Source organism: Cibotium barometz, chromosome 23 (assembly GCF_041138505.1).
Source record: "Cibotium barometz isolate CiBa-2024 chromosome 23, ASM4113850v1, whole genome shotgun sequence".
Lineage (NCBI taxonomy): Eukaryota > Viridiplantae > Streptophyta > Polypodiopsida > Cyatheales > Cibotiaceae > Cibotium > Cibotium barometz.
Window position 1 is genome coordinate 51,631,237 of NC_141068.1, and position 23,992 is coordinate 51,655,228.

The 23,992-nt window shown below is 38.6% G+C and overlaps 1 protein-coding gene across 1 annotated transcript; it reads right to left on the reverse strand.

Annotated features, from left to right (window-relative positions):
* Nucleotides 1–2,179: 2,179 nt before the first annotated feature.
* On the reverse strand, nt 2,180–3,506 carry LOC147626074 (uncharacterized). The gene has a single exon (XM_086817898.1). It carries the CDS (start codon nt 3,305–3,307, stop codon nt 2,774–2,776), a length of 534 nt encoding a protein of 177 aa, XP_086674024.1. The 5' UTR covers nt 3,308–3,506; the 3' UTR covers nt 2,180–2,773.
* Nucleotides 3,507–23,992: the final 20,486 nt, after the last annotated feature.

A 23,992-nucleotide genomic window follows, 5' to 3' on the forward strand; every position in this document is an offset into this window, starting at 1 on the left:
TATAGGAAAGGCAAAATGCGTCATTGTAAGTACCATGGCTATGGTCATCTACTTGAACTCTTGCCACATGTCCATACATATGTATGAAGAATGGCATGTGCATATGGAGGGCCTTTAAAAAATGTTTATTGATAAGAATATAAGTCTTGCATGGCTAAGGATGCTTATGCCATGTGTCCAGTTGGAGCCTTAATATAACCCACATAGGGTGGTCTCTCTTTTTAATGACCTTGGAATTCAATAACATTGCCATAAGGTGTAAGCAATAGCACGATGAGTAATGAATGCTTTCCTCTTATTGAATTACATATACAAAAGTATTCTCATGAGGTGTCAAAAGTTGCATAAGGTAATGCTTGGCACTTATAGAATTACTTATACAAAAGTCTTCTCTCATGAGGTGTCAAAAGTTGCCCAAGAAGAGTAATGAGTGCTTGGCAATTAAAAATTAATCATAGAAAAATCCCCTCATGAGATGTTAAAATTAGCATGAGAAGAAATGAGTGCTTGGCATTTAAAAATTCCTTATGGTTAAAAAAAATCATGAGGAAGGGTCCTTTTCATTCAATAAATAGTGAAACTTTATCATACGATGGAAGAAAAATGTATGACGTGAATCTATGACAAGGGAGATTTTATCCCTTTCAAATTGTAACAAGGGGGTGGCCCTTCTATCTATAAAAGATGCCTCCTCCTCTCTATTTTGGGAGGGTCTCAAAACTCTTTTGGATAGTATGGGTATGACACAAATCTATGACAAGGGATACTTTATCCCTTTTAGATTATAACAAGGCAAGGGATTTTCCATCAATAAAAGACGCCTCCTTCTCTCTCTCTCTCTCTCTCTCTCTCTCTCTCTCTCTCTCTCTCTCTCTCTCTCTCTCTCTCTCTTTGGGGGGAGGGGGGTGTCAAAACACTTTGGATAGTATGCTAGAATAGCGAAACCTCTCAATGTCTTTAATTTTGGTATAATGTTATACAAGCCAAATAGTCTCTTATCTTTGTAATTATCTCTTAGAACCCATAATATTAAGAAAATACTGTTCTCTATTACTTGAGAGGAAATCCTCTTATTTCTAAATTATCTCTTAGAACCCATAATATGAAAAAATGCCTTTGTCTATTACTTCTCTAATTTTTATAATTAGTGAGTGGAAATCTTCTGATTTCTATAATTATTGGGTGGAAATCCTCTTATTTCTAAATTATCTCTTAGAACCCATAATACGAATAAGATGCCTTTCTCTATTTCTTCTCTAATTTCTATAATTAGTGAGTAAAAATCCTCAGATTTCTATAATTATTGGGTGGGCCTTCTCTAACCTCTCATAGGAATTCTCTAAATTCTCTAATTTAGGGAGTGCAACTCCTCTGATTTCTATGATCGGAGAGTAGGACTTCTCTAATTTCCCTGAGATTAGGGAGTGAAAAATGTTTAACTTCTCGAATTAGGGAGGCGATTTTCCTATTAATGGTATCGATAGCTCCTCTAGTCCTCATACAAATAATGAACAAAGAAAAGCTTTAAGATTTTACCATATATCCAGAATTTGAATAATAATCACAAAACTCATGGGGCTTTTACCAAGCTATGTCTACAACCATTCCAAATCTAATCTATCTAAGAAAGATATTTCCAAAACTTGGTACAAGTCTATTTAACTTCATAATTTAGAAGACCCAATGTTTAACCCAATGGTTGTAGACATAGCTTTTACCAAGCTATGTCTACAACCATTCCAAATCTAATCTATCTAAGAAAGATATTTCCAAAACTTGGTACAAGTCTATTTAACTTCATAATTTAGAAGACCCAAAGTTTAACCTTTTCTTTAATTAATTTGTGAATCAGCTACTACTTATACAATTTTTTAAGGATTTCTAGTACTAATACTCCAAATGTGGGAAATCTGGGGAGGATAGATTAAGGGTGTATTCATCTTATGAAACATGCACCCTAGGATCTTCATTTTGATCAATCAGCACATCCTTGTGACTTGAAGGCATAGGTCCTATAAAAGGTGTGAAAACCTAATTCAAGTGCGCTCATTGCATTGCATAATCTATACAACTAAAATCTTTATTAGATTCACAATTTAAATGAGGAGTTTCACAACTTCTACACAAAGTCTCAAATTCAAACCGCAACATGCTTGGAAGCTTGGAGGTCCACAAAGTGTTGAGATGAAATATCCATAAACTTAGAGGTCCATAAAGTGTTGAGATGACATATCCAAATGGTTGACTCTTTGATTATTGGCTACCCTCTTTTTGGAGCATTAAATAAACTCTTAGTTATGAGTAGGGAGGATCGGCTAGAAAGGTAGGATTCTACATCTCAAATAATGATGTATGTTCGACTCGAAAAGGCCTTATACATGCCATATTGGTTAGTGATATATAGACTGTGAGTGAGGGTAGTAGGAGGCTATGATGCTATACATGAGACACATGTATGAGAAACGATGGCTATAGGGGTGGGCAATGGCTTATGGTGGAACTTCATAGTAGATCCCCACAAATTTAGCAATTCAGCAGTTTACATATTAGATTCCACCTATCACAAAAGATCTAGAATAGGCCCTGTGGCCCTGGCCCTTGGCCCCTCTGAACTGTTCTGCTTTGTAATGATCTTGGAGTGTTAATATTATAAATATCTATCTCCCCCCAAAAAAGAGAGAAAAAAAAGAAGAAGAAGAAGAAGATCCCCCTAAAATTTTCAAGGGGCCATCCATGATATCCATTATGCTTGCTTTTCAACATTATGCTTTACTCAAGTGGTAGTCATCAACTGGCGAAGAGAGGGTGAAGGGATAGAAGCCGGCCGGGGTGATTTCCAAGGAAGCTCTTGGACAAGGTTGCCATGTTCATCGTACAAGATTAGGCCAGAGAAAGCAGGGGGCTCGCACCTCTCTCCCATGAGGATGGAGCGTTGCCACACGGGCGAGTCTAGTGCGGATGTCTCCTCCACCTCAGAATGATCACCAGCGTTTCCGCCGCCGCCGCCGTCTTCCTCCTCCTCCTCCTCCTCCTCATCACTATCATACCGTCTGTTATGTTTCTTCATGGACAGCAGCCTCTTGGTACTCAGATTCATGCACTTCTTCTGCATCATCGACGCGTTACCTGGGCTGTTGTTTCCATCGCTAGAGTCTTTACTTTGCACGCGATTGTGCAGTGCACACAGGCCAATGACCATGAAGAGCATTGCACAAATCCCAACGATAACACCCAAGACTGCAGGGAGCCCCCCATGACTGGCACTCAAGCTACTGCTACTACTAATGGCTACAGCCCACAGAGCCATGGCGCGAGGGGAGTTAAGGGCCAATTTTGCAGTCTGATAGAGGTGCTGTCATAAGGTAGAAGCCAAAGATGGAGAGGGAGAAGAGATGTAGGTGAGCGTGTTTGGTCGACTTTGAACCTTTGACATCTAACAATAATCTACAACAGACAGTCGGCGCACCTACCTCAACGGCGCCGTTTCTCATACGTTGCTATATCAGCTTATTGCCCTTGTTCTTTTTTATAGCCGCCTCGTTGACTGCATTGGGGACCATCGGATTATTAGAAAAAAAAAATCCCCCCAAAAATAGAAACAAATCGGCCAAAATAGTATTTTCCCAAAAAGTGGAAAACTTTTATCTCAAAATTATAAAATTATTTATAAATAAAAATCTTGAAATCTGAAGGTTTTGGTATTTGTACCTTCCAATTTTAAATTTGAAGGTATTTTTCAAAATATGCACGTGCAAAATACACTAAACTCGGTTTTTTTTTTTCGAACACTGCCCCCGAGTAGAGGACGTGCATAAGATGGGTTTCAACTTTCCACACATAAGCTTCATTTCTGAGTCGTTTCCACACATAAGCTTCATTTCCCAGTCATTCCTATGTGTGTTCATTATAGAATAGACATCAATGTCTTCTTACACAAGGCTCCCACCAATTACCTTTCCATAACTTTTCCCTCACACCTACACACACATTTTGCACCTTCACCAAACTCTCTCTCTCTCTCTCTCTCTCTCTCTCTCTCTCTCTCTCTCTCTCTCTCTCCCCATCACAATGAGCTCCTTCTCGATATCCCACCTTTGCTCAAATTTGCACATTTCCATACTAGATCAAATGATGTATTATGTCAAATTTTTTAATGAGCACTTTACAAACAAGAAAATTCTTTACACGTCTTAGCAAAACCTTTGTCTAAAGGGTTACACTTTTCTTTCTTGACGCAATTGTGCTCCTTTGGATACAACCTTGCTTTGATTTTCCCTATGAAAGCTCACACTTTTTGTCAAAGTCCACCCACTTTCCAAAGTAGCCCACACTTCCTTGTAAGATCTTATCGAGAAAGACTTGCCTAACCTACATGACAAAGGCAAGACATACACCAATCTCAATATGCTTACATAAGAATCCATATCTCAAAATTCAGAATCCTCATCTCCATCATGCTCGTGATTGGATTACATACATTTTCACATTGTGGGCCAAAAACTTTTATAATCAAATAGTCATGCTATAAGTGATCCTCTTGAATCTCTAAAAAGTTGAACGGAAGATCAAACTCCAAGCTCGTTGCACTTGTAGTGGTGGGTACAATTGCAACGTGCTCAATGTATATTATATCGTATCATCTCAATAGTGGATGCTCTTGAATCTCTCAAAAGTTGAAAGGAAGATCAAAGTCCAAGCTCATTGCACTTGTAGTGGTGGGTACAATTGCAACATGCTCAATGCATATTATATCATATCATCTCAATAGTGGATGATAATGCAAGTGTACAATCAAAAGATTTCTTTTTTAAAATGGTCATAACTACTAGACAAAAATGCACTAAGGAATTAGCTCTTTTTATATAAATAAAGAACGTAAGTATCCTCATCACAGACCTCGTCATGGAAACAAGAGTGAGTATCCTCATCACAGACCTCATCATGGAAACAAGAGTGAAGAGAATTATAAAGAAAAAAAATTTTCTTATAAAGAAGCAAGCCACACACTCTTCTTAACAAGTAGGGCACATGTAGTAGCTCTTTAAAAAAAGGCTATATAAATCTCTCTCTCTCTCTCTCTCTCTCTCTCTCTCTCTCTTTGTGTGTGCATATGTGTGTGTATGTACATGCATATGTAAGTATGCACGTATATATGTATGTATGCACACATGCATCCATGTATGTATGATACGTATGTGTGTGTGTGTATATATATATATATACATATGTAAGCATACGTGTGTGTGTGTGTGTGTGTGTGTGTGTGTGTGTGTGTGTGTGTGTGTGTGTGCATGTAGATGTAAGTATGCATCATGTATATATGTATGTATGCGTGCATGAATCCATGTATGTTTGTATGTATGTATGTATGTATGAATCCATACATACATGCATGCATCCATGCATGCATGCATGTATGTATGTATGTATGTGTGTGTGTGTATGTATGTTCATGCATACATATTCTTATGTACTTGTACATGTTTTCATGCATGCATATATGTATATATGCATGCATGCATATGCATAAGAGAGAGAGAGAGAGAGCGAGAGAGAGAGAGAGAGAGAGAGAGAGAGAGAGAGAGAGAGTAGACATTGATTTATCAAGGCTATGATAACATTCTTAATAAAGAGTTACTCAAATACAAAAAGTGAAAGTAATTATATATGTAGTAAAAGTACGTAAATAAGTAAATAAAAATGAAATAATATATTTTTTACAAAAGAAATAATAATAGAAAACACTTGGAGAAAGGTCCATTGACTAGAGCTCATCCTAGACTATTATATACATCAAACCAACCACCTCATGATTGAATATGTGGGACTATATTTGTTTAACAAAAACATACAATTATTATCATTTTCACTATTAAAACACCATAGAGTACCACCTTCATTAAACCTTGGGCTTGAGTATGTGGAGGAGTAGGCGCAACAGCATCTTGTGTTGGTAACATCATATCTTGGGCATATATGCATGAGCTTGTTTAGCTTAGTGTATATTCTCTCTCTAGTTGAATAGGGAAGGGTATTATACCCATAGTGTTATGCATAGTAGTAGTGGGAAGGAGGCGCTCCTTTATGATAGCCAAAGTTTGCTGGTGGACATTATGGGTATTTAATTTTGAGAACTGTCCATATATGAGCAACTAGTTAGGTGCTACATGTAGGGTAGGCATTGAAGCATTGTCAAGGTAGATATTGATTAGTGCTACATGTAGGGTAGGCATTGGAGCATTGTCAAGGTATGAGAAATTGATTAGTGCTACATGTAGGGTAGGCATTAGCCATTTCATCTAAGGGGTCACATATCATTACAAAATGTGTGGCCATTTGATCCTTCTCTCTTAAAAGTGGACTTTAAAAATACCGGATAAAATCTCTTTTCCATAATGCAAAGGCTATAAACTTTATATTAATTAACACCTAAATTAGAGCTTTTTATTAAACCTTATGTAAACAAAATGAACAAGTAAAACGTGTGTATGTATGGATATATGTGTGTGCACATGTGCACATGTGCATGCATGTGTGCATTTGAGTGTGTGTGTGTGTGTGTGTGTGTGTGTGTGTGTGTGTGTGTGTGTGTGTGTGTGTGTGAGAGAGAGAGAGAGAGAGAGAGAGAGTTTGTTTGTTTGTGTGTGTGTGTGTGTGTGTGTGCGCGCGCGTGCATGCGTGTGTGCGTGTGTGTATGCGCGCGCTGAGGAAATAAGTGTGTATGTGCACGTGTGGGTGTGGGTGTGTTTTAAGCATAAGTGTGGGGTCCTATAGGAGGGACTTTTGCATGCATCCACATGTGATAGAAATAAGATCATTAATAAGATTTTAAATACATTCACCATTATGGTTGAATATTATAATGAATTAAGCCACAAAAGGACACCATAAGGATAAATAAAGTTTTAAAAACCCTTCATAAACAATTAAGATCACTCTACAAAAAATATCCTTAAAAAGCTCAATAAGTTTTTGAATCATGGCTTGTTTCAAAAGGTATCTTAATTACACGTTAGCATCCTTAAACATATGTGATTAACTCAAGATGTGCCTCTAAAGTTCATTCATTAGTGTTTTGGAAAGAGGAGTTGCCACACCGCCCATGATGGGTCATGGTTCACACACCAAGGTAAAAATTGATGGCAAGGCCGGGCAAAATATGTGCCCAGTGTGCCCCTTCCATGAGACAAGGGCTGCTAGCATCCCTAGAGCCATACACATCCACATAAGGCTGTGGAGGCTCTAGTATGCTAAGGCAGGCCCCCACTCTACGTAAACATCCCTCCAGTCTTCCACAAAAGACAAGCTTTGAGGAGTTGAAGATAGAAGCCGAGGTCCCTTTTGGACTATACCCTTTCATCTTCCACACTACCTTTGCATTTGGAATTGCTTGGCATCCCTTTCTCCATCTTGAAATCCCCCTGCTATCCATGCAAGATTTGCACCTCCAACACCCCCCTCTGTTGGAATTAGGGTTGCAGGAAAGCACACAAAGCTTAGAGAAGAAGAAGCAAGAATGCACACAACATAAAGTGTATTAGATTGTGTCAATGCACTAAGATAAGTTAGCCCTAGAATGATGGGCGTATATACAAGCCGGGGGAAAAAACCTCCTAAAGAGGGAAAAAGTGCCCCGGCGGTCCTAAGTGTGTTCACACACACTGCCTATATATATGGCAACAAATCCCCCTTGGGAGTGATGGTGTGAAAACGAGAGCTGGCACTCATGTATAGGGAAGTGCCATGCCTGAAGTAGATCAGTCCACAAAGGGGAGCAAGCCCAAAGCTTTGCGGAAAGCTTTGAACTTCTCACGAGGAAGCGCCTTTGTGTGAAAAGATAGAGGTGGCAACTTCCAATACGCTCTGACTGTCAGTGTAGATAGAGGTGGCAGACTCCTGTCGAACACCCAAGTCAACCATAAGCCGTCTGAGCCACACACACTCAACCGTAGCTGTGAAAGCTGCCTTGTACTCAGCTTCACAACTAGAAGTGGCCACAGTAGGTTGCTTCTTGCTCAACCAAGATATGCATGAGCTACCGAGCATGAAACAAAAACCACTTGTGGACACTCTTGTGTCATAGCAACCAGTCCAATTTGAGTCTGAAAAAGCATGTAAATTTGGCGGCAACGATCCCCCCTTGGGATAAAACAATCCAAAATGAATGGTGCCACTCAAGTAGCAAAAGATGCGTTTAACTGCCTTCCAATGCTGAGACCCTGGGCTATGCATAAACCTGCTCACCTGTGAGACTACAAACTGAATGTCCGGCCTCGTAATGCATACATAAATGAGGCAACCAACAGCTGTCTGATAGAGTGTGACATCAAAGTGATCTCCAGCATCATGAGAAGACTCAACTTCAAACCTGTCTCCATTGGAGTAGCAATAGGCTTGCAGTCTTCAAGGCCAAATCTCTGCAACAATGTCTCAATATACTTTGTCTGACATAAAGCAATACCTCCATCACACTGTTTAAATTGTATCCCCAAATAATGATGCAAATGCCCCAAATCTGACATCTCAAAAGAGGCATTCAAATCACCTTAAAATCAGCAATATGACTCATTTGGTCCTGTGAGTAGCGACATAGAGAGCAATGATTAGATGTACATCATCCACACAAGGTGCTTTCTGTTGGACTATTCAGAAAACCATGTGCAGTCAAATATGCATGTATCTTTTCATACCAAGCTCGTGGAGCTTGCTTTAAACCATACAAAGCCTTTTTCAACCTGCACACTTTGTTTTCCTGCCCTCTTTGAACAAAACCACGAGGCTGCGATACATACACCTACTCATGCAAGAACGCAGTCTTTATGTCCAACTGATGTACATTCCAACCATTATGAGCTGCCAAATGCACAAATGCTACGAATGGTAGTCATACGACAAGTGGGAGCAAAGGTCTCATCAAAATCAATGCCCTTTTCTTGAGCATAACCCAACAAGTCTAACCTTATAGTGATCAACACTGCCATCTGGCTTTCGTTTCAACTTAAAAACCCACTTACATCCAATGACCTTTTTACCAATAGGCAAATCACACAAAGACCATGTACCATTCTTCATTATAGCATCATATTCACTTTACATTGCAGCCAACCAATTTTTTGATTTTTGTGCCTCATCAAATGAAAGAGGTTCTTCTTCTTCACACATACTAGACACAGCCAAAGCATAACAATCTGATGCATAAGAGGCATTCTGAAAACCTGAACGAGTACGACTAGACATAGGTGCATCAATTTTACTATCACCCAAGGTTTGCACCAGCCATTTAGGCATACCTCTAGCCTCAGCCCTATCCTCATAAATTACATCCTGTAAATCTGCATCAGAAATAAGCTGATCTATGATGTTTGAAATCTGCATAGGCTAAATATTTGCCTCATTAGGACTTACATTTGAATTCCCACCTGTAAACAGAGGCAACAATGTATCAAATACATCCTGTGAGCTCACACCTGTCTCTTTGGTACATGATAACAAAGGCTGCACATCATCTTCCATAAAAACAACATCTCGACTAATTAAGATACGCTTTGACTGCGGATGATACAATCTGTAACCCTTGCTCTCAGCAGTGTAACCAACAAAAATGCATTTGACAGCCTTATCCTCCAATTTTCTACGTTGTTGCACAGGCACTAAAGCATAGGCCAAGCAAACAAAGACACGCAAGTGACCAATAGAAGGCTTCCTGCCATGCCAAGCTTCGTATGGAGTAACAGACTGCAAGGCCTTAGTGGGACACCTGTTGAGTACATATGCAGCACACATGACAGCCTCAAGCCAAAACGCATGTGGCAAATGCAACACCATTTTGCTAAGGGGTATACAGCATTGTACATTGGTGTTTTATCCCACGACTAGCCAGAAATGCATCAAACTCTTTAGACATGTACTCCCCCCCTCAATCAGAACGGAGGGTGCCCACAATACAATTGGATACATTTTCAACCATAAGCAAAAACTGTTTGAAGCACAAAAAAACTTTGGACTTTGCCTTCAGTGATATACCCATGCATGCCTTGAGTAATCATCAATGAAAGTCACGAAGTACAAGTGTTTACCAAATGACGGAGTTTGCAAAGGCCCACATACATCACTATGTACAAGTTGCAATTTGCGAGTGGCCCGCACAGAACCATCCTTTGGAAACGCAGAACGCTGCATTTTGCCCAAAATACAACCTTCACAAACATGTTTCAATGGCGGGCAATGAACAACCATATCAAATTTCTGCAAACGCAGCAAACTAGCAAAGTTCAGATGACCAAAACGAGCATGCCATAGTTTTGCATCTGAAACTGTCTTTTCATCAGAAACTGCATTTGTTGAATCTTCCACACACTTGTCATAAGAATTGAGCCTATACAACCCACGAAACAAGGTGCCAGATACAATAATCGTATCACCAAAAGTCAAATCATGAACAGTACATCTGTCATCCACAAATTTGACTACAAGTCCAAGTCTAGCAAGCGCAGAGACAGACAATAGATTCTTCTTTATCCCTAGCACATACAAAGCATCTGAAAGTGTGAGAGCGCTACTATTTGCAGCAGTAAGCATAATTTTACCAACGCCCTTCGTTGGGTAAGAAGCATTATTGGCACATGTGACAATATTCCCATTAGGGACAGCCTCAAGACAAGTGAACATATCACGATGCGAGGTAATGTGCTTTGTAGCACCCCTGTCAAAATACCATACATCAGAGTCAACAGAAACTACCAAACATGCATCATGTACAGATGGGTCATACTGGCAATACACGCTAAACGCCCATTCTGTATCCTGCACAACATTTGCAGAATCTGCATTTGTAGAAGCATCCACTATTGTGGCTGCATTATTTGACTCTTTCTTCTTTGCCTCTTTAGCCTTTAGTTTAGGGCAATTCTTAGTTTACCCTTTAGTTTAGGGCAATTCTTAATGACATGATCAGTTGCCTTACAATAGTTGCACCTTATCTTTTTCTTGCCTTTATCAAGAGCCTTCTCACTGTGGAAGGAGAAGAAGTTGCAGCCCTACTAATAGGAGAAGAAACAGTGGAAGGGGCTGCCTTACCACTTCTTCTTTGCTGGGCAGCAACAAATGCCTGATCAACTGCACGCTGCCTACCCCTGTTTTGCTTGGACTTTGCTTCTTGCAAGAGCTTGTTGACTAAAGTATCATACTTGACAACATCATGTCTGTCCTTAGTAACAAGTCTCCACGTGGAAGCAAAAGTCTGATATGACTCAGGTAAAGCATCAAGAACAGTCTGCACAAGAGAATGATCAGGAATAATCTCACCTGCAGAAATCAACTGTTCCTTGAGATCTTTAATCTCAGCAAGAAAAACATTCATGTCATCATCTTTCTGCATAATCTTCGATTCTAGCTCTTTACGCAGGTAAGAGATTTTTGCCTCGTTAACGACCTGCATACAAACCAGCTAGAATATCCCAAGCCTGTTTTGCTATTTTAGCTGAATGAATATGTGGAGTGATGTTACGTTTGACAGAAAGTGCAATCAAGGCATGAGCCTGCGCATCTTTACCATCCCAACGAGCTTGTTTAGTAGTGGGGTAAAACAGCAGCAATAATAGAGCTGCTAGAACCTGCAACATCCTTAACAGATCCTATATCCACCACAGAATCTGGACGTACATCCATACCCTGCACAATGTTCCACACTCCTTTTGCAACCAAAACATGCTGCATCATGTATGCCCAAAGTGGGTAGTTACTGTCTCCATCCAGTTTGTCATCAGCAGATAACATGCAAAATACATCATTGCTGTTATCAGCCATGGTCCACTGACTGAAACTGATGCAAAAGCTACCTGTAATGAAGCAAAGACTGAATAGAAAACAACTCGTGCTATGTAGCATGGTCCACAATAGAATACGTATGCCTGTTTTGCAAAAAACTGCACTGTCAAAATTTCTGCACAAAATGACGAAAACACCTGCACAAAACTTGTAATGCAAAAACGGAGCCCGAAACGACCTCAAATGCAATTTCTGAGAACGCGCTCGTGAAAGCTCACCTCAATCGGAGAACGTGAGTCGGAGGGTGCTCGCGATGTAGCCCTGGGAGCTGATGCCTGCTCTGATACCAATTGTTGGAATTAGGGTTGCAGGAAAGCACACAAAGCTTAGAGAAGAAGAAGCAAGAATGCACACAACACAAAGTGTATTAGATTGTGTCAATGTACTAAGATAAGTTAGCCCTAGAATGATGGTGGGCGTATATACAAGCCGGGGGAAAAAACCTCCTAAAGAGGAAAAAAGTGCCCCGCCGGTCCTAAGTGTGTTCACACACATCACTGCCTATATATATGGCAACACCCTCTAATCGATCATGGAGGGAGATTAATTTGGGTTAACAGTTGTGTTTAATGGTTTACTTTCCTATTCTGACCATCTTATTATTCTAAATGTCATTTAGTCATGTGTGAAATTGAAGTCAATAATTGAGTTTCATGATATTATTTATATGTTATTTGGTTGAAACAAGTGTGTTATTTTGATTAAAAGTTATGATTTAGTTCTAGGTTATATTGAAGTTATATTTGGTTAACGTTGTGTTCAATAATGTTATTTATGGTTAAAGTTGTATTATTTGTTAATTTTTGAGTTGTACAAATGTGTAAAAGCTATATTTTTGTTAATAGCTGTGTTTTGTCCAAAGCTAATTTTTGGTTAATAATTGTGTTTTGTCCAAATTCTAATTTTAGGATGTAGGCTGGAAAAGGAAGAGAGACATTCACTTCCAATTGGAGGCCAAGTATGCACCACTATACAAGAGAACGACAACAAGAGAAAAGCAACTAGAGATAATGCAACAAGAGAGAAATGAAGGAAAAAAACATGTTGATCTTTGGATTAAAGGGTGTATTTATCCACCTGATCCAATTACCCAAAGACCTCCACAATTTAGTGGGCTTACATCTTTCATTAAGTATGTGTGTGAAGGCAATTTAGGGTTATAGAGATACACTAGGAGGCTAGCAATGCAAGCTCAGAGTGTTTACGCATCTGTTCAGTGCACCATGATGGGCATGGATGCAAGGATCAAGGAGCTCATAGAATCACTAAGTGAAAAGAAGAGAGAGTATCAAAGTCTGCAAGATGCGATGCATGCTATGGAAAATGTGGTGCATGTTGCCGAGGTAGACAATGAAGAACTGCATTGCAAAATGGAAGGTTTGGAGAAGGAGAACAAAAAGATGGTAGCAATGCTTGCAAAGACTGTTGTTGGCTGGACCCTCAACAAAAACCAAAGAAGCACGTGAGTGTGTGAGGTATTATATTGTAAAAAGGAGGACCATGAAGTACTTAAAAACTTAACAAAAATACGAGATATTGTACAATGACAAACAATAGTGAAGTTTTGCATGTTGATGGATTTGGTGTGGCATCTTACTAGCAATTTGAAAACATTGATTTGGTGTTTCAAATTCAGTATCATTTCCCTTGCTTATATTGCATGCAATCCAGAAAGAAAGGCAAGGATGGGAACAAACAATGGATTGCAAGGACACGGCAATGTGGTGCTCCAACACGTGACCAGTGTGTTCAAAGGAATGGAATGTTGTTGCCATTAGATCCTAAGTGGGATTCTATTTTATAAATACCCTTAACAAGGGTCCACTTTTGCACCTTGCATTACATAGTAAGCATAATAGAGAAGTTGGTGTTTGAGTATGTGTGTTTTGCCTACAAGATGCAGCCTGCTTTAGATGTTGATGCAACATGCAAGAAGGTAGAACAAGTCTTGCATCGGGGCGAAGTAGAAATAAAAAAGGACTAGAAAAAGTCAAGAAAGAGTGAAAATTTGCCATGCAAACCGTGTTTTGGGGGAGTGAAGGCTAGGAAATTCTTATCCCCACCATGATATGAAGATGGTAAGGTGATGGTAAGGTGCTTGTAAAACAATCGGAGAAGTACGAAGCATGGAAAAACTACACATGGCTGTCCCTAATCGGAGCAATGGGGACGGGCGTGGATAGCAAAGGCAAATGTGTGGATTGTACTTGATAAATTGGCACCACTTTTACAAAAGATGACATTAAATTCCGGTGAGGAAATTGTAAACTTTCATAACTCAATGATAGAGGCATGGACTTCAAATTGCATTACACACTATGTGGTCAGAGTGGTCTCCATTTTGTTTTTAGAATTAAAATGTGAACGTAATATTTTGAATTTAACTGTGGATCCTATGTTTTTGCATACAACACATACTTGAGGCTCAGGGTCCATACTTTGCTAAGTTTGGCGATATGGTCCACACAAGGCATGGAGCTATCTCATTGGCAAGCTTGATGAAGATTCCAAAAAGCAACCACGCATGGAGGTTGAATCAATGATTCCAATCCTATGAGGATGTTAAAACCCTAAGATCTCTCTAGATAATTGTTATGCATAAACATGCATAAATCAGGCATAAACTTATCCACCCGACTAGAGCCCAAGAGATGCACACATGAATTATAATGAAGTACATCATACCTTTACCTTGATGCCCCATACCATCAAGAGGTATAACTCCAATCCAATAGCATGTAGCTATAGTGTGAAATGGTAGGTGAGTAGTTATGATCATCTACACGAGAGAACATAACATAACCTAGCCTCAAGATAACATCAAGAGACCATAGCCTAAGCCTCGAGCCTCCCTTCTTGAGTGTGCCCCATGCCCCTATTATATAGGAGGTCCCTCAAGTGACTCTTGACTCTCCATTTCCTATGTGTGACCCTTGGATGCGTGACCCTAACCTTAGCCCTTAAGGTTAGTCCTAACCCATGCTCCACTAGAGCTTGTTCCCATGCTCCCATGCTCACAAGCCTAATGTGGGTTAGCCTCCTAGTATATGCACACATAATGTGCATATAACATACTTCCCTTCTCTAAAAACATTGCACTCTTGCAATGAAAAGAAGGATAGCTACACTGAACAATCTCAACCAACTCCGAAGTCTAATCCTCTATTTCCCTATCTTTCCACCTAATTTTAACCTCAGGGACTAGTCAACTACAAAGTTTCCTTTCCCTAAATTCAAGTACCTTATATGGTTCATGTGAAACATAGGATAATTCTTCGACTTCAACAAGTTCCTGTGAGGAGTAACTATGTTATCCTCACCTCCCAGTTTCCCTTTCAATCCATTAATATTAAAGACTAGATAAACTCTAACATGTGGAGGTAGTTTAAGTTCAAACACAACCGTGCTAATCTGATGTATAAATCGAAATGGACCACAATATCTAGGAGATAAATTCGAGCATTTCCCATTGACAAAGTCTGAGAATCTTTAGGAACTTTTAAATAAACCAACGCTCCTGGTTCAAAAAACTGGGATGAGCGTCCCCTATCAGCATAAAACCGTGCCCTATCCTGAGCACTCCTGATAGAATCCCGAGCTTCGGTCAGCATTTCTTGCGTATCACGTAAAAAATCCCTCGATACATCAAGCTCGATGTCCTTAAGAGACCGACATCAATAGGTGCCCTAGGTTGATACCCATACATAAGCATGAACGACTAAAACCAATAGCCATATGTTTAAAACTGTTATAGACAAATTCCATCATTGGAATATATTTTTTCCAATTTGATGCTTTTCCAGAGACATATGCACGAAGCATATTTTTTACAATATGATTCATATGCTCTGTTTGGCCATTAGACTACGGATGATCAAAGGAATTCATACTCACAGTAGTTTCCTCATTGTGTAAACCATTCGGAATAAAGTAGAAAAACATGGCATTATAACAGTAGGAACCAGGTATCCATCAGTGGCCCGATGTACCCCACATCTTTCATGGAATTATTGGTGTCCCGAGTTACCCATATCAACATAGAGAGTCATCAACGTCTTGATGAGTCACATATGTCCATCCGTAAACCATCAGGTTGATTATATAAATCACCTAAAGTACGAAAGTATAGAAAGAAATGTCAACAAAGGAAAAATCCAAATTTCCTTAATCCAAACACAACAAGATAAACTCGTTGAACTCTAAAGAAAGAGATTTCAACAAATGAATATGCCGACGAGATTAGACTCATCAAAACATATAGGCTATAGATAAAAGAAGGTTATCTAAAGAATGCCTACACTACAACTTTAAGTGAAGTCAAAAAATGAGATTGTCTTTGAATGTTGAGGTCAACATGCCAAGTGATGTAAGAAAAGCAACAATCTTGAGCCCAAATTATCCCATAAGATAATATATGCGAGGAATCGCTAGCGTCCCATACCACCATGATACCACCCATACATACCTTATTAATTTGAAACTCCCTAGTATGTCGTCTAAGAAATATGAATAAAATCTTATATAAAAGGAATAAGATGGCCTTATCCCATACTTTCACATACTAAAACCTATCTCTATATTCTCGAGACTACATCAAGGAATAACTCTTCTCGAGTATATCATTAGAAAAGAATTTTGAATTATTGGCGCCTTTTGAATGATAACTACCCAATAAACACAATAAAGCTAGGGTAGAAAAATACTCACCTACATACATAAGCAACTAGGTATCTGAGTTGGAATATGTACAAGAGTACAAGGAACATAGTCCAAAATTATGTGCAAAAAACGAATGCAAATGCTACCTTCAAAGCACATGATATTATCCAAAAGATCAAAAGATCTTTATAAAACCATGGATAAAAGCATAGAAGCTCCTCGAATCCATGAAAACCATAGTTGATCATAAAAATAAATGCATGCCATCTAATGGTCATTAATCATGCCCAAAGAAGCATTAAAATTGGGCCAACTCATCAATCCGGAGTATATGAACGTGATGTCGTTCAAGCAAAACTCCAAAGTAAGCAAGTGAAACACATGTGTGTAACACTCATTAAAAAACCCGTAGACATAAGTGATCTAGGCAGAACCTGACGAGTCCATATAAAACTTGGAAAACATCCAATAAAATCCACCAAAACAAACTGATCAACTGACCCATGATAGAATTTATCTTAGGCTTAAAAAATTAAACACAAACCACACTTAAACAAGTGCAAAATAAATTATCATGGAAAAGTGTCAAAGGTGAGACACACTTTGAACGCAAATTCTAGCCATCAAAAGTATGGAACATGTCCAAAAAAGAATGGCTAAACAAATGAAAACATCGTTCTGAAATAATCCAAATAGAAATATCTACTAATACGAGGTATAATCGTATTAATAATATGGGAATAACCCGTATCTATCTAATGTCAACACACGAGAAAACGTACTTCAACATTAAATAACCCTCAAAAATATTAAATTCTTGAGAAAAAAGAATTATCACAATTTTTTTCAAACTTTTTCTAATTTTATAGGGCCTCAAAATACAATAATTTTGAATTCCACCAAACCTACCTTATGGCATTCCAAACTTATATTTTTCCAGAAAAATTTTAGTAATTAGATTTGCCAAAATACCATTGATATTTTAAAAATACCAATTTTTAAGATTTCTAAAAATAATTTCTAGAATATTCCTAATTTTTCCTGAGAATCCCATTGTTCACGAAATTTCCAATTCCACCCGACAATTCTCAAATCCAATGAAAATTTTTAATTTTAATGGATTTTCTAATTTTCTAGGTCAAAAAATATATTTTTAAAGGAATTTGAATGGTCACACGGGCGCCCGAATGGACACACCACATGCCAAATACCAATCCTACATTTTTCACAAATTTAAAATAACGTTTGTCTAATTTTCCACTAATTTTCACGAATTTTTTGAAATTTTTAATTTACCCCAAACGCATAAGATTACGAACGGTCAAAAAATTTCGGAATCCCAACAGTCTTGTCGGAATACGGAAAGCCAACAGCTTCGGGAAAATGAAGAGACAAAAAAAATCGAAATGTGAAAGGTCAAAAGTTTTCGGAATCGGAAAGGTCAAAAGAATTTCTGGAATTCGAAAAGCCAAAAGGTTTCTCGGGAATGCGGAAAGCCAAGAGATTCCAAGAAAATTTTTTCGGAAATTCTAGGGTTTTTTTTCTCAATTCTCATATTTTCTCATCTTTTTCAGACTTTTTTGAAAAGATTTCAAAAAGATTTTGAAAAGGTTCTTTTTTAAAAATAATAATAATAAACTCTTTAAAAAATAAAATTTAAATAAAAGCTTTTAATTAAGGTTTTTTTTAAAAAACAATTTTTGGGGGGTGGCAATTTTCGCCACCCCGCACCCAGCCCCCCCTCCCCCGGCCGGTGTTGTGATGTGAGAGAGATGGAGAGGGAGGAGCCCTCTCCTATCTCCTCTCTCCTCTCTTCCACTCTCCTCAAACACCATTCTTATCACTCCCTCCTTCTTCTTTTAACAGAGAGATTAATACTTGATTAACTTTTGATTAATCATAAAAATTAATCCCTATTAAGAGGAGTTCACACGCGAGAGGAAAAAAGAAGGAAAAATCAGAATTGAGAGGCGAAGAGGGTCCCACACACACAGGAGAGCATTCCATGCATCAACATGCTGCCCCCTACTGCATTTCAGCAGAAAATCAGGAGAAATTTGATAGCATACTCGCGGAAAAACCCGCAAAAATGTATAAAAATATATTTTTAACCGAAAAAAAGCTCTAAAATTTTCTTTAAAAATAGGAAAAATTTTTAAAAATTATGAAAATTTAGGGAATCCATTCTACCAAAAATATCCACAATAAAATATGTGGTATTTCGGTAAAACTTTCCATGAATGCTTATTTTAAATCACAAAAAATAGAAAAAAATAGCATTAAACTCACAGAATTCCCCCGCAACGTCGATTCGTCCATTGAATGGTAGTAACATATGTTCCAACTGCCATATCGACGATCCACGTGCAAATCATTAACACAAATCGATAAAATAATATTTTTATTTAGTAAATATTAAAATTTACTTCAAAAAATGCCAAAAACTGCAATAAGAAAGAAAAATTAACAACAATTAACTAGAGATTGCTCAGATACCACTGTTAAAACCCTAAGATCTCTCTAGATAATTATTATGCATAAACATGCATAAATCAGGCATAAACTCATCCACTTGACCACCCCCGAGCCCAAGAGGTGCACACATGAATTATAATGAAGTACATCATACCTTTACCTTGATGTCCCATACCATCAAGAGGTATAACTCCAATCCAATAGCATGTATCTATAGTATGAAATGGTAGGTGAGTAGTTATGATCATCTACACAAGAGAACATAACATAACCTAACCTCAAGATAACATCAAGAGACCATAGCCTAAGCCCCGAGCCTCCCTTCTTGAGTGTGCCCCATGCCCCTATTATATAGGAGGGCCCTCAAGTGACTCTTGACTCTCCATTTCCTATGTGTGACCCTTGGATGCCTGACCCTAACCTTAACCCTTAAGGTTAGTCCTAACCCATGCTCCCATGATCACAAGCCTAATGTGGGTTAGCCTCCTAGTATATGCACACATAATGTGCATATAACAGAGGCAATTACCCCAATGGTGGTATAGGAGAATAGAGATAAGGTATGAGGATAAATTATTAAAGTCGAAATCTAATGATATACAGAAGCTAGTCGCTAGCCGCAGGGCATTATATGAAGTGAGGAAAGCAAGATATGAAAATAGCATGGCTAGAGAACATCACACAGAATGGTTGACAACCCAAGAGAGAGTCGGTAGCAAATGGAAACATCGAACACATAGTGGTGATGGAAGTGATTTAGAATTGTAATTAAGAAATAACATTTTATGTTTATGAGAGTATTGGAGCAATCCAATGTTTTAAAGAAATGGGCATTTTTATGTTTATGAGACTACTAGAGCAATCCAACGTTTTAAAGAAATAGGTGTTTGCTAAAGTCAACATGGATAACTTTTTCAAAATAAGTGTTTGCTAAAGTCAACATGGATAACTTTTTCAAGTGTTGATATTTTTTAAAATTAAGTGTCAATAACGTATAGTAAGTTCCATTTATAAATGAAGGCACTTCTTTCATTTCTCTCCATTCCTTGTAGCTTGTGTGAGTATGGCACATACTAAGAAAAGAGCAAATAGGATGTATACCAAGACATTGGTTTATTCATCTGGATCTAGTGAATATACTAACACTGACAATGATGAAGGTCAAGCTCCTCCAAATAGGAAAGCTCCTCCCGGTGCTCCAACTAGTAATGTTCATCCACCTACACATAAGAAGAGAAGATGGAGACTAGGCATCAGCACTTTTCGTGAAATTAGGAGGTTTCAGAAGAGTCCTGATTTGATTATACCCAAGGTGACTTTTTCGAGGTTGGTGCGAGAAATATTGCAAGATCTACAAAGGGGAAATCACTACAGGTACTTTTCAAGAGATCAAGCATGTAATGTGGAGTGATGGTCAGCCTAAGCATTACTTGCTCTTCAAGAGGTGGCTGAACGTTACTTGGTGGACCTCATGTATGATGGTCAGCTATTAGCCACCTCATGCATGATGGTCAGCTATTAGCCATCCATGCTTCCTGGTGCATCACCCTCGGATCTCTATCTTGTTCATAGGATTCATAAAAATACTTACCATGACATGGTTTGAAGAGCTGTGTGAATGCTTGTGTATCATTTTGCGTTTTCATGTTTTCGTTCAGTTCTACTCAACTAGTTGTACTTGATGCAATGTACCAGATTTGGATATTTTAAGTTTTCTTTATTTCCAATGTTGTGTCCTTTGCCTATTGTTTTAGATATTTTAAGTTTTCTTAATTTCCAATGTCAGTGTATATTCTTATAGTTTCATGGAAAAAAAATTGCATGTACATGTGCAAGCAAGTGCAAGTGCATGTGCATGTGCATGTGTAGGTGCTTCTTTATTTGCATGTGTATGTGTGCAAGTGTATATTCATAAATTTTTCGAGAAAAAATTGATGCATAGTGTGCAGTGACCATAATGGGCTAAAATTTGTTCTATGCATAGATCATGTGGCTTACATCATGAGCATGCATGTGCATGCAAGTCCATGTGTATGTGCAAGTGCCATTTTATATGATAATATTACTTTTTCCAAGAAAAAATTGATGCATGGTGTGTAATGATTAGAATGGGTTGAAATTTGTTCTATGCATAAATCATATGGTTTACATAGCCTAGTTAAAATATCAAACCCATCAGAGGCCTATAGGACCCCTGTCAGAAGGCTCGCGTGTGGAGGCCTTCTTTTAAAAGTAGGTCTCTACACATGAGCCTTCGGACAAGGGCCCTAAAGGTCTCTGATGGGGCTCATATTTTATCTAGGAGGTGGTCTATGATACTTCTATGTACACATAAAATTTGAGCTCATTCTGATGAGGAAAAGTATTTTTTAAAATTAAAAATTATCAGGTTTATGTATTAGGCCATTAAAAAAAATTTTCCATATATAAGTATGGAAGTGACCCTCATTTCACCTCATTTCTCATCTTTCATTTCTCTCCCTCACCTCCAAGAGTATGGCTCACACCAAGCAAACTGCAAAGAGAATTTGGCCCCCCAAGGTGGGACGTTGAGTACCCCTGCCCAACCACCACTGCACAACATCGTAAGCGAAGGTGGAGGCCTGGTATTGTGGCTATCTAATAGATTAGGCAATACCAAAAGACAGTCTAGGTGATGAAGTTGTCCTTCCAACGTGTGGTGCGAGAGATCATGTAGGATCTACAACTCCGTTTCATGATACGAGGTTCTGGGTTTGCACAACATCAAACCCTCTACCTACGCGATGGACAGGTTAGGCCTTGGAGGCACTCTAGGAGGCTGTGGACATAGTGGATTTTGTTGGTGACACGGTGTTTTCAACTGTCCATGCAAAGAGAGTCACCATCACTGAAAAGGACATGCAGTTGGTGTGACGCATGCGACGCCAGAGAGATCCTTCAAGCTAGGATCTTTAGTTATATTTGTATATATCTTGATAAATATACAAGTTTTTGTTCTTATCTTGTGTTGCGAATAATTCTCGTTTACTTTGAGTTTATATAATTTGTTGATTTATTTGTGTCTTCAAATGGCTACAATTTTCATTTAAGTTACGTCTGTAATTTGAATTTATTTTCTTGAGTTGACTAATAAAATACATTACAAGACACGTATTAAACAAAAAACTCCGCAAACCAAATTTCCATTCATAGCATAAAAAATTACAGTTATAAAAACACAGTCATCAAAGCTACATAGTCATCATGGCTATATATATCCTAGGCTTCTTACTACTAGGCTCTCCAAACTCTGAAGCCGCCTTGATGGTTGGAATCAAAACATGGAACCCTTTAAGCTTTGCCCTGATGACGGTGGGATCCTGTACCCCTACAACAATGCCACGGGCCACCGCAAAATGTAAGGGGCCCCACCTTTGAGTCGAGAACAAATAAAGCAACTTTGAGCAGCAACGAAGTAGAACAACTTTTTCTAAACTTGAATTAGTTGGAATAATTTTGAATGAAGCAACCTATAAGTGATTTAAGCTTCAAAAAGTTCTTTGTATACCCTGGAGAGATACTCTTGTGGAAGACTGTCACGTCATTGGCAAGTTTGCCAATGACGTGATAGTTTGCCAATGTATTCCTTTAGCATAGAGTTCTGAACCCTTCCTTGGCCCCCAGACCTTCCACTCTTCCTTGATGCAAATTCCTCAAGATACATAATTTCCTACTCACCAAACAATAAAAATTAATGAGCAGCATCGATCATGCGATGCATGGGAGAGGAAGATTTTATTTATAGAATGGCCTTGAATTTGATATATGGGGTGCCTCCTCTATGGCATGTAGACCCCACACATTTGATCACATGCCCATCAAAGGCCTGTAAGGGCATTGTCCAAAGCCTTGCATCAGCAGAAGGCCTAGTTTTTGCAGCACTGTCTGAAGGCTCACGTAAGAAGGCATAATTTTTGTAAAAACTAGGCCTTCTCACGCGAGCCTTTGGACAGTGTGCCCTTACAAGCCTTTGATGGGCATGGGATCACATGTGTGGGGTATACATGACATGGAGGCCCCATATGTCAAATTTGGGGAGCATCTGGTAAAAGGAAGTTACCTTCTCTACTTTGTCGAGCTCCTTCTGCAAGGGTGCCTCCAGATCTTCTCTTGGAATGGGTCTGCCATCGTCAAACTCGATGACAGGTGTCGCATGACAAGTCAAGAAAATGTGTGTTTGTTGGATACAGTAGTGAGCAGCATAAGGCTTACAAACTCTATGATCCAATCAAAAAGGAAACATTTATGTCAAGGGATGTGATCTTTGATGAGACTATTAGCTGAAAATCAACTCAGCCACATCAAATGTAGACACCCCTTCTTCATCAGCTACCCTCAAAGGGGAGATAGCACCTCGGCACCTCTACTACATGGTGAAAGGGAAGGAAATTGTTCTTATTCTTATGTATGTTCATGATCTTATTTTGAGAGGAAACAATGCAACCATGGTTGTAGGTGTCCAATGCTGAGTTTAAAATGAAAGATCTTGGATACCTGCACTATATCCTTAAGATTGAAGTAGCCAGGAGGTGGTATCTTCATATCTTAGTAAAAGTACTTGCAAACTATTCCCAAGAAGTTTGGTATGGAGACCTACAAGCTAGTGTCTACCCCAATAAAATCCACTCTAAAGCTAACAAAGGATGAAATAGGACATCTTTGTGATACTATTTTGTATAGACAACTCATTGGTTCTCTCATTTATTTGACTATCACTTGGCTTGACCTCTATTTTGCAGTAAATAGTCTTGCTTAGTTTATGCAAAACCCCAAATTATCTCATTAGACTGTAGCCAAAAGAGTGCTCAAATACTTGAAAGGCACTGAGCATTGGAGTATCTTATATGCGGGTGACACACTAAGTCTACATAGGTTTAGTGACTCTGATTATACAGCCTATCTGATGGACAGAAGAAGCATCAGTGGACATGCATTATTTCTTGGTGTAGGAGCCATTTCATGGTGTTCTAAGAAGCAGAATATAATTAGCCTTTCCTCTATAGAGGCTGAA